Source organism: Bison bison, unplaced genomic scaffold, assembly GCF_000754665.1.
Source record: "Bison bison bison isolate TAMUID 2011002044 unplaced genomic scaffold, Bison_UMD1.0 scf7180017864264, whole genome shotgun sequence".
NCBI lineage: Eukaryota > Metazoa > Chordata > Mammalia > Artiodactyla > Bovidae > Bison > Bison bison.
Genome location: NW_011494836.1, coordinates 1,683,930 through 1,696,056, shown reverse-complemented (window position 1 = coordinate 1,696,056; position 12,127 = coordinate 1,683,930). Strand labels below are relative to the sequence as shown.

At 45.5% G+C, this 12,127-nt stretch overlaps 1 protein-coding gene across 4 annotated transcripts in view; it reads left to right on the top strand.

Annotated features, from left to right (window-relative positions):
• MCC (mutated in colorectal cancers) overlaps window positions 1-12,127 on the top strand; it is a 318,792-nt gene that overhangs the window by 211,041 nt on the left and 95,624 nt on the right. For all 4 annotated transcript variants that reach the window (XM_010848367.1, XM_010848366.1, XM_010848368.1 and 1 more), the window contains exon 4: window positions 8,967-9,109. In XM_010848367.1, the coding sequence (XP_010846669.1) occupies window positions 8,967-9,109 (143 nt within the window). The remainder of the gene's footprint in view (window positions 1-8,966; window positions 9,110-12,127) is intronic.

Below are 12,127 nucleotides of genomic sequence, written 5' to 3'. Positions count from 1 at the left end.
ACAGAGGATGAGATGGCTGGATGGCATCACTGACTCGATGGACATGAGTCTGAGTGAACTCTGGGAGTTGGTGATGGACAGGGAGGCCTGGCGTGCTGCAATTCATGGAGTCACAAAGAGTCGGACGTGACTGAGTGACTGAACTGAACTGAACTGATACTAAAGTTTTACTTGATCTTTGTCATTGAAAAATCTCTGGTCTGGTGAACAAGGACCTGACCTCGCACTGTACTGTATGACCTCTTATCCAGTTCCCTTACCAGACCTCCTTCACAGATCCAGAACTCTTTAATGAAGATGTTTATAATCTTGTCACACGTGGGTACAGTCCATCTTCTTTCTACCCATTTTACAGGGGAGACTGTACAGTAGGAAAAAGAGATACCCACATTCTGGGCTAATTATTCGCTCTGAGCAGATGTTAGCCCCTGGGATCCAAAAATACCTGTACTCTTCCAGTCTAAATGAAGATTGATGAAGATACATTAGTCAGCTGAGGCTGCTGTAACAAAATACTGTAGACCGGTGGCTTAGACAATAGGAATTTATTTGCCACAGTTTTGGAATCTGGAAAGTCCAAAGTCAAAGTGCCAACCAATTCATTTCTTCAGTGAGTGTTGTCTTCCTGTCCTCCTGAAGGCTTCCTTCTCACCATGTCCTCACATGGCAGGAAGAGAGGGAAAAGGCAAGCTCTGTTATTTCATAAGGGTACAAATCCCGTCATGAGGGATCCCATCAGATCTAATTATATCTCAAAGGTCCCATCCAGATACCATCACTTTGAAGGTTAGGACTGCAACATAGAATTGGGGTGGTAGTAACAATATGAACAATAACACATAATTCAGTCCATACTACATCAGGTGACAAGTGGCATCATCAATAAATCTCATAGTGGACCTAGGCTACCATTGTATCCCACCCAGGTGGTAACATTTTTAAAATCCCTGTACACGCGGTAAATGCTCCCAACTAGCAACAAGACATGGTCCTGCTTTTCTGGCTTCAGGAACCAAGAAGTGGAAATACAAGTGGCTCCTCTCATTCTTACACCTAAAAGCCCACTTAAAAAATGATTGCTTTCCCTCTTGGTAACTTTGAGCTCTGCTAGTTTTAGAAGTTTCATTTCCAAGGGAAAGATGACTGGCAAACAGCAGTGATTCCATTGCTGCCACTTAGCCCTTGGGACATCTCATGTCACTGAAACAACAGGCAGTGAAGGGAGTGACTGTACTAGCGGGATCCCAACTCTCCAGGGGAAACTGGATTGTAACTGTACCATGAGGCAGGGAGGACTGTGTATGGAACTCACAGGATTCCCTAGCATACCTCCTGGATGTTGCCCAGTGATACAAGTTAGTAAATTAGAGGATTACAGTACAGGTCAGTCCACCTAGGGCCAGACCCCTAAGTGGGTCTGCATAATTTCTTGCTTGTTTATGCATATATGCAATTTCCTTTTTACTTTCTGGTTTTCTCCCATTATATATGGTGAGTTGTTATTGGTAAAACGTAGCATGTAATAGTTGGGCTACATGATTTAGGTGAATTTGCCATTAAACTAGAAGAGGAACGGTCACCCAGCCATGGATATAAATGGGACTTTGGGTCTCCCATTTCGATAAGAAGGTGAGTACATTTATTAATACGATTGAACAAGGGATAGTTACAGAAGCTTGATGGTATCGTTATAGCCATTTGGAACTGAATATGTGTGAGAGGATGCATTTGGTTGTCAAGGAGCCAAAGACAGTAGGTTACAGTGCATGTTGCTTGTGCCTGGTTCCGTTCCCACACCTCTGTAGTCCCCCCAAATCAAAGAAGACTGACCCTAGGGACTACCTCCCAAACTCCCTTAACTCTGGGATAGTTTTGGATCTGCCAGGTCTGGAAGGCAGTGAGAAGGTGGGGCCGTCATTGTGGCTTTGGTGAGCATGACGACCCTGCGCTGACCAGCCTGAGCCTGAGCTGTGGGCAGGAGTGGGGCAGCAGCAGTCTCTCCATCACAGCTCTGATGCCAAGGCTGACAGCGCCAGCTGCCCCCCACCCTGCCTTCTTTTCTCTGGTCCTTCCAACTGCCTAAATTAAATCCTGCTTGAAACATCCAAAAGCATTTGTTTTCCTAACTGAACCCTGCCTAATGCATCCTAAATCTCATCTGCTTGGAATAAACAGTTTGTATTTATGGCCTTTTAAAAATATTTACTCATGAATATCTTAAACAAATTGGATCATATAGCACACACTGTTTTGTAATAGGTGCTTTTTCACTTAACTCTATGTTCTGAGTGGCTTTGTTTTAATGCTCATCTGAGTTGGGGGGATTGTATAATGAGATGGATAAAATGGAAAAATATGTCAGTAGCTCACTTTGCATCTAGGGGAGGGGGCAAAAAAAAAAGATGTCTAAGCAGATTGTTTCCCAAGGAGATTATTTTCTTTTCCCAAAAGCTGCTCTCATAACATCAACCTTTCACTGCCAACTCTGAGTAGTCCATGATTTCTGCTTCATTTCCCATTTGCTTGTTAGCCCACAGCTGTCTGGCTTCTGACCCCAGTGGTTTGCCAAATTCCTTTTGCTATGAACTGAACTGTGCTACGCCTCGCCTCCAGTTCGTGTGATGAAACCCTCTATGTGACAGTGTTTGGAGATGGAATGTAGTTGAGTCAAGGTCACGAAGTTGCGGTCACGTGACAGGATTAGTGACCCCAGAGAGCTCACTTGCTCTCCTGCGCTTTCCCTGCCATGTGAGGGTGCACGGAGAAGGCAGCCATCTGCAGGCCAGGAAGAGAGCCCTCACCGGGAACCAGTCGTGCCGGCACCTTGATTTTGGACCACCAGCCAAAGTCCGCTGCTGCTGCTGCTGCTGCTGCTAAGTCGCGTCAGTCGTGTCCAACTCTGTGCGACCCCATAGATGGCAGCCCACCAGGCTCCGCCATCCCCGGGATTCTCCAGGCAAGAACACTGGAATGGGTTGCCATTTCCTTCTCCAACCCAACTGAAGTCTAAAACTATGAAAAAATAGATTTCTGTCATTTAAGCTTGTCTATGGTACTTTGTTACAGCAGCATAAGCTAAGAGACTTTTTTGAAAATCACCAGTGATTTCTTAACTGAAAAATTTGGTGAGTTTTTTCTTGTTACTGGCCCTTTTCCTAAATTTAACCCTAAATCCTGCTTCCCTTCTCGAACCTCCCTAACCCTGCAGGTCCTAGATCTTCTCTTTCCCTAAGAGCCATCCTCAGCTTTGGCCCTTACCCTGGGCTCTCCCCCATCCTTTTCACCAGGATGGCTGCACCCCTAAAGCACTGACCCCTCCTGTTTATATCACTCGCACATTGGCATTTAACCCTTGTGCTTCTTCGTCTGCAGAGTGCCCCTCCTCTGGTGACTGAGCGAGTATCCAGAGCCTCTGTGTGCTCACATAGTCCAGTCTCTCAAATCTCGTGCCCATACGGTGTGCCTGGCCCTTCCCCTGGTCTTTAGGCCCACGCTTTGGCCTGTGTGGTGCAGCTGTCTGTCCCACTTCATGTTGCTGCATCTCAAACAGTGTAACCAAAACATCTTTGTCTCCCAGCAAAACTTGTTCTGATTAGCTTGTGGCCTAAAGAATAAAATATGAAATAAAAATAAAACCTAGAAAGATAAGGTGGGTTTTTCTCTCTCCATATCTTCTTATATGGTGTACATTCCACCCTTGTTCATTATTTGAAGTGTTTGAATACGGATCCTTTATCAGATCTTGTTAAAACTGGTACTCATGGCTGACAAGGGTGAATTATTATACACATAGGAGAGCGTTTCAGAGTCCCGTTTGTTCAGTTAGTCATCGTAAGTTTCCTAGATGAGTCTGAACTTCCTCTGTGCTGTATGGGAAAATAAGAGGTATTTACTCATCACTTATTCACTGCTATAGATCCTCTAAGAGAACTGAAAAGAATACCTTGTATCTAAAACATCTTTGTTCTTTAAAGAAATGATGGCTGTTTCAGGGCAATTCTGCCTTTAAATGCAGAGACCAAGTGTGTTCCAAAAGAAAAACCAAAAACAAAGTCAGGTAGGCTCAGTGGGCTGGCCACCGTTGACTGACAGCTCCCAAGGCATGTCCATTTGGATCTTGTTCACCAGTTACTCCAATCCAGTGACAAGGCATCAATGTGCACCCCAAAATAAGATAGGTATAGGGATTGCTTCTGAAGTAACATTTTTATCAAATGCTGCTGATTCCACAGGACTTTAGCTTGAGGTCTGGAAAGCATGGTAAGAGTTAAACTTTCATTGACTTTTATCATCATTGAAATGATCAATTAGATCATTTCACCTCTAGCTAATAATGAGAAAGAATCTTTAAAAAAATCTTTTCCTTAAGCCATCATATTATTGTTCTGTTTGTAGTAAATTTAGGAATTAGGCTGTATTGCTAACTGGTTGGATAATCTTAGGTAAGTCGCTTAGCCTCTAGGAGTGTCCGTGGTCTTATTTGTAAAACAAGGTATTGATCCTGGCTTAAGTGATCACCACGATCCCTGCCAGTCTGCCACTCTGTGACTTTTCTGCCTCTGCTAGTTAAGCAGGTGTGTATACAGCCTAACTGGAGAAGGCAATGGCAACCCACTCCAATATTCTTGCCTGGAGAATCCCAGGGACAGAGGAGCCTAGTGGGCTGCCGTCTATGGGGTCACACAGAGTCGGACACGACTGACGCGCCGCAGCAGCAGCAGCAGCAGCAGCAGCATACAGCCTAATGCATGCCTCAGGAGTGTTTTGTTGTTGCTGCTGCTGCTGTTATTGAGCTAGTAGCAAGCTTTAATCACTGCAACTCTAAACTGAGTGACTTGGAATCACTTCACAAATGCTTCTAAGTGAATGAAATAATGTACCATTAGAATCCTGAGATGACCCTCTATGTGCAAAAAAAAAAAAAACACCTGGTAACTTTCTAATTCCATAATTATGAAAAAGCAGAGACATCACTTTGCCAACCAAGCTATGGTTTTCCAATAGTCATGTGTGGATGTGAGAGTTGGACCATAAAGAAAACTGAGAGCCAAAGAATTGATGCTTTCAATCTGTGGTGTTGGAGAAAACTTTTGAAAGGCACTTGGACAGCAAGGAGATCAAGCCAGTCAATCCTAAAGGAAATCAGCCCTGAATATTTATCAGAAGAACTGATGCTGAAGCTACAATACTTTGGCCACCTGATACAAAGAGCCAACTCATTGGAAAAGACCCTTATGCTGAGGAAAATTGAGGGCAGGAGGAGAAGGGGGCAACAGAGGATGAGATGGTTGGATCGCATCACCGACTCAATGGACATGAGCTTGAGTAAACTCCGGGAGATAGTGGAGAACAGGGAAGCCTGGCGTGCTGCAATCCATGGGGTTGCAAAGAGTCAGACACCACCGATTGACTGAAGAACAACAGTTAAGAAACTACCACAATAGCATAGAATTAGCAATATTTATCAGTTTATCAAAGCTTCTGTTTTTTTAACTTAATTTGACTACTACTTGGACCTTTTCATATTTTCTTCCTTTTTATCTTCAGCATTAGCAGTTAGTGTTCTGCAGATCAGGCATCTTTTTCCCCAAAGAAATAAGATAAATCACTTACCAAGAGTTAGTGTCTACACCATGAAAGGAAGCAAACAGTGAAGTCACTTTGAGATGCTGATGCTGTGTGTCATTCACACCTTGACCAGTTAGGTGAGCCTGCTGCTCAGAGGAACCTTGAAAAAACTCCTCAAATTCTTGTCTTTGTAAAACTGCCATGGACCTGCAGGGTTTTTGTTGGTTTGTTTTTTTTTTTTAACTTTTTGTTCCCATTGCTCTGGATGGACCAATGCTTCTGACTAAAACAATAGAGAGAGCCCCCAGCATCCTTCTCCTCCATATGTTGAAGTCCCAAATTGTCCGGCAGCTTACAGAGTGCTTGGAGCGCACTGGTTTTTGTCATTTCCCAGTTCCTGCCGGTAAGGATGTTGAGAGGGCAAAGATAGATGACTCCATGGTTTTTTACCAAAGTCAGTAAGAGAAATAGGGCTATACAAACTTTCTTATATTTAGGTTTAACCTTTCAGTGCCTCATTTTGGGGGCACAAGACTGCACACAATCTCCTCACAAGGTTGATTTCTACCTCTGTTTCCTCTGTTTGCTCACGTAGTGTTGTACTGTAACCTTCCTTATGATACCCTAAGGGGGATCCTTCACCAGGGGTGATAAGTGCTCACCTCAGCCCCTCCCTGTGGGGTCGAGAACACAGACCGTCTATACTTCCCTGCTGCCTGTTTGATCTGTTTCCATAAAAGATCTCACAACACTTACTCCTTCCCCTGAATTCCTTGACTTCACACATTATTTTACATTTATTTCCACCATTTGACCCTGATTGTTTGCCTTCTTCAATACAATAAGTTTTGCTTCTGGCCAATATTGCCCACTCAGCAAGTGGCCTGAGTGTTCCTCCAGCCTCAGGGTTCCATCCTGCACCCTGATTTGGCTTCAGCTATCCGTCCCCTCTGTCCCAAGCTCCACACTCCCAAGTTCACATCCACGGGCTCCCCTGAGGCTCTGCATGTGCCCATGCACCCTCATGACCTGTCTAAAATGGCTCACCTTCAGACTCTTCTGTAGTACTGCTTCATCCTGGAAGTCCTCCCTGGTCACTGCCCACCTGCAGCCCCAGAGCTGCAGTCCACCCAGAGCATCCTTCTTAGGGTAGAATTAGTTGTGAACACGTGTGTGTGCGCTACGTCGCTTTCACCGCCAGACTCCTCTGTCCATGGGATTCTCCAGGCAAGAATACTGGGGTGGATTGCCATGCCCTCTTCTAGGAGATCTTCCCGACCCAGGGATCAAACTCACATCTCTCATGTCTCTGCATTGGCAGGTGGGTTCTTACCACTAGAGCCACATGAGAAGCCCAGTTGTGAACATAAAATTTGACTCCCAAAAGAGCAGCATCAACTTGGTTTTCGCTTTCCTGTCCTTGTCTTGATGCTCAAATACCTTGAAAGAGCATTCTTGGCTTGCATTTCATGACACTGAAAGTCTCTGCCTTAAGGTGACATTTCTCGTGTGGTATCATTCTTCAGTCTGTGGTCTCACCTTAGTAAGGAATGTTCCCTTCCTTACTGAATGCTTCCTTCTCCCACCCCTTCCATTTTCACTTCTTTATAAAACCCATCCTAATAAAGTAATTTTTTTTACAAAGCAGGAGATTTGGCAGGCACTAGATGTTTGGGACCTGCCAAGCCAAGACAGTTGAAGGTGGCTATAAAAGATTTTGCAAATACCATTTACACCAGAGGTACAGCAGCAGCTTTTTTGGCTGAAAAACAGTCTCAGCCAAGCTGAAGCTGATTACATTGGCCATGCAACAAAGGTAATTTATTCATTATACCCAAAATCTCCCATTAACTAAAATCAGGATTTCAATTGCTGATTGAAAGGAAGCTGATGGATCAGAGCACAATTACCCTCTAGACCAAAAAGGTGGTGACGCTTAAGAGTTCTTTCTAATTGTTTTTCTTTCCTAAGCCTAATTACTGTTGGCTGTGCAAATATCTAATAATTAACTTATTCATATAACATTAACCTATATTTTTTTCCCATTACCACTCCCATTCTAATTCACATTCTGCATGCCTGCTGGTTTTATATCTGTTTAAAGTCTTCCTAGATTTCTGTGTGGCTTTTATCAGAAATACTTTATAAAGCAAGGGCTCAGCTGAATTCTTGCCCTGAGAGGACGGGTGTTCATTTCTTGAGAAAACCAAGAACTCTGGAGAGTTCTTCCCATTTCTCTGGTATGGATGTGTCTCCTGAGCTTCAGATGGCATTTGCCTCTTCCCCAAGTCTCACCGATCACCACTCACCATCTTGGCCCACCCAAAACTGTGGACTTTCTGCCCTTACCCTCCAGTTGTCAGCAACTTAATGTGAATGCCAGGGTAAGAGAATTTCTTCCTTTCTTCACAGACACCCTCCCCCTGGGGCTGAGAAGACACCTTCGGACTTTACTCATAATTAAACCCCCTGAAAATTTTCTTTTCTGGCTCACTTGCAAAATACATCAAAGAAGATTAATTTTTGCTCTCTACTTGTCTGTATCATGTGTGTGTGTAGTGATGGCGGTGGCGTGGGAAGGAGGTCTGTGTGCACTTTGAAATACATACTGCAATTGTAACTTTTCTTAGCTTGCCCATGACTAATTCAGAGCCCAAAGGTTACAAGGGATCCATGAGGGGCTGAGAAGGGAGTGGGTGTGTTTGTGCAGATGAAACACGGATGAATTTCAAAGTTATCTTCCTACTAGCAAAGGCAGAGTGAAGGAAACAGACCATTGAGTGCTGCTCGCTCACTCACTGATCTTCCCCCTCACCCCATTCTCCTTTCCTGTCCCCTAACTCCACTTACTTCTTTTAGAGAAACTAAGTGTGGTTTTTCTCAAACACGCTGACCCCTACACCTCTCAGAGCACTGGTTTCGATCTGCACAGACAGGATGCTGGTTTTCCAGTCTCTGTAACCTCGGCAGCCCTTCTATTCTCTTCCCAGAAGGAAGCACAGCGTGGGGCTCTGGTGGTGATGCTCTGAGTCACTCCTTTTCACTAGGCCCTTGATGGTCCTGCTCACTGTAGCCTCAGTGCTAGGAACCTCAGTTCTTCTTTGCCTTGGAATTTGAGGAGGTGAAGAAGCCTACTTTCTTTAGGAAATGTTTGAAGGGGGGAGTTTTCTGGTAGGCTGATAAACGAGTCTTGTCGGGTGTGTGGGTTTGGATATGGAAACTTTCAGCGTCAAACAAGGCCCATCTAGTTATCCTGAAAGGAATCCTGGTCCATGGGGCCCCGAGAGGAGAGCTGTCTGTTTGTGTTCTGAGTGTCTTTATCTTGTTATTAAAGGACATTCTCTGGGGATGTGTCTTGTGTGTCTGTCAGTGGAGTCTGACTTCCCTTTTGTTCTCAGGGAGGAAGATGAGTACTCGGAATTGCGATCAGAGCTCAGCCAGAGTCAACATGAGGCCAACGAGGACTCTCACAGCGTGGATCAGGACCAGACCTCTGTGTCTGTCCCTGAAAACCAGTCCACCATGGTCACTGCAGACATGGGTAAGTCTGCCTGCTGTTGCCGCAACGCCAGGGCTCGGTTTCTGGATTATAATCAAAACTTTAGAAGCATGAGACAGCCTGGATCGAGATTTAGCGAGTCAAGCAGCTTGTTGAGTAGATGAAGGCAGGTGAAGGCTCATTCATTTCAGTTCTCTACATATTCCTTTGTTGGTCCAGTGGAACCAAAGAGCTGCATTCCCTTTCTGCCTTGATGTGCCTTTCTGCCTGTTGTGATTCAAACGTGTCACCTTCTACGTGAAAAGTCAGGAAGTAGGGAACCAGGTAAAAAGGTGATTGCACTGTTCCAAGTTCAGTATAACTGAGCTGTGATGGCAAGAATGGAAAGGATGGGCTGGGGAGTGACTCACTGAAGGGGAGGAGGCAATAGGTTCAGCAACTCTGGGGTAAGCAGGGATCCAAAATGACTCTTCAAAATGTTCATCCTGAGTGACTCAGAATGATTGTATTCCTTACTAAGGAAGTTTGGTTGAGAAATGATTTGGGAAATAAATACATTGTGTTTGAGGTTGTGAAGAAATGTCTGTGTGGAAATACCTGGTAACAGCACGTTGGTATGGTGTGTTTTAAACTACAGGTTATGACCCTTCCAAGTAAGTCTTGAAATTACATAAAAAATCAAAATGTTTTTAAAATGAAATCAAATAGGAAAAAAAACCAGAATGATAGTATTGTTGTTTCATGACACATATATTTTGGATATGTATATGTCGTTAAGTTGCCAAGGGAAATGTTCCAACCATGGGTTGCAATTGAAGTGTTGTAAAACCTCTGGCCTACTTGAAGATGCTCAACTAGATCTCTGGAGAGATTGGGGTTGCGGATAAAGGCTTTGAAGTTACGAGGTAAAGAGCTCCCTATGGTTGAAAGGATGTGAAGTCCAAATGGGGAGAGGCACCATATCTTAGGAAATGTTCACATATAAGGGGGTGATGGGAAAGGAACAAGGAGAAGGAAGAGAAAGTATAGTACAGTTTACATTAGAACTTAAGTTTCCATTGGGGAGAGAGTGACTTTAATAAATATTAAACATTTATGCTTAATTATAAACCTATATAATAACCAGGGCTTCCCTATATAAACTTATAATATAACCAGGGCTTAACCTGGTTATAACCCTGGTAGCTCAGCTAACCCACCTGCAACGCAGGAGACCCTGGTTCGATTCCTGGGTCAGGAAGATCTTCGGGAGAAGGGATAGGCTACCCACTCCAGTATTCTTGGGCTTCTCTGGTGGCTCAGCTGCTATAGAATCCACCTGCAATGTGGGAGACCTGGGTTCAGTCCCTCAGTTGGGAAAATCCCCTGGAGAAGGGAAAGGCTACCCACTCCAGTATTCTGGCCTGGAGAATTCCATGGACTACAGTCCGTGGGGTCGCAGAGTCGGACACAACCGAGTGACTTTCACAACCACCTGCACAAACCTATATACATGCTATAGCATCAAGTACCACGGCAGTGTGTCAAAAGAATTCAATTTAAGATTTCCAGGGAAGCTTCCTCGCAGAAGTGACATCTGAGCGGAGATGTGGAGGATAAGTAGGAACTGAGTGCATGAGAGAGGAAGTGACATGCAGGGGAGAGGGGATGATGCATTCAAGGCGGTGAATAAGATCATCCTTTATGAAGGGCGCAGAGGCGTGAGACAGAGGCTGGGAGAGGCAGGCCGGAGCCAGGCCGTGCAAGATCTCATAGACAGCACTAGGGAGTCTGACCATTATTCAGAGACCCAGGAGAAACTGCTGAATGATTTTAACAGCTGTGGATGGGAGGGATGAGACGATCAGATGGCATTTTGAATCAATCACTCTGTAGTGAAGAGAAAAAATCAGTGGATCAAGAGTGAATGGGGGAGGCCAGCCTGGAAACCATTGCCGAAGTCAAGATGGGCAAAACGGTTGCCAGAATTAAAGGTGGTGGCCGTTGAGACATGGAAAAGCATATGAGGACAGAAAATTGGCAAGATCTTCCAAGGAATCCATCACAGGGTGAAGAAGGAGGGAGGCATGCGTGGGTGTCCCGTAAGTGTTTGGTTTGCCCAGTGGATGGGTGGCAGGGCCAATCAGCTATATGGGAGCAAAGGAAAAAAGACTCAGTGGTTTTGCTCTGAATTTAGTTTTGTTGGGGAGGGCCATGGGTTGGATGGAGAGGAGGGTGTGTGTTTTGTCTGGGCAGAAGTTTCAGATGTCCGGAGCTATCTGGGTGGAGATGTTGGGAAGGCAGTAGGCACACATAAACCACAACAGGTCTGGCTGAAGAAAGCAGTCGGGAGACATCAGGCTGTTTGCAGATAGTTACGGAAGCAGTGGAAGTCGATGTGAAGAGCACGGAGTGTAGAGAACTAGAGGCTAGGTGTAGGGGGCTGCCAGCCGAGGAGGAGACGCAGGAGCAGGGATGAACCTCTTAGCGGCTCAGTCTTGGCTCAAACACGCCTCCCCAAAGCACCTCGCGAGCACCCGTCTGTGCACGTCCCCGCGCCGCCTCTCACCGCCTCACTGGTCTCCTTACATCACACTGAAAGTTTAAATGATGTGTTTGTACTTCTTTGCTTGACTGACACTCCCACTAAACCACACTGAGCAAAAGCTTGTTTATTTTCTCTACTCGTGGCTCTCCAGAGCCCACCACAGGGCCTGGCACAGAGTGCAGTGTGGGTTCAGAGATACGTGTTTGAATGAAGGGGTGGTGCAGTCAACCAGTCCATCAACCAGGCGGTCAGCCGAAGCCGTAAGAAGGAAATGCGGAGAGCCATGCCCACCAGGCAGTGGGGGGAGAAGGCTCTCATGAGGAAGGAGGGTCCCCAGCGTGGTTGGCTGCTAAGGCCACATAAGATGGGTTTAGGTACATCGACGTCCCTGAGTGCTGGGTACTGATACCAGCTTTAGCCAGGTGGAAATGGGGTGAGGAGAAGGCTTGCCTTGCGGGCCTGGGGCTTGGCTTTAGGCTAAAGCTGCTTCCCTAACACTAAGCTGAACCCAGACCGCGGGGCTGCCGTTACAG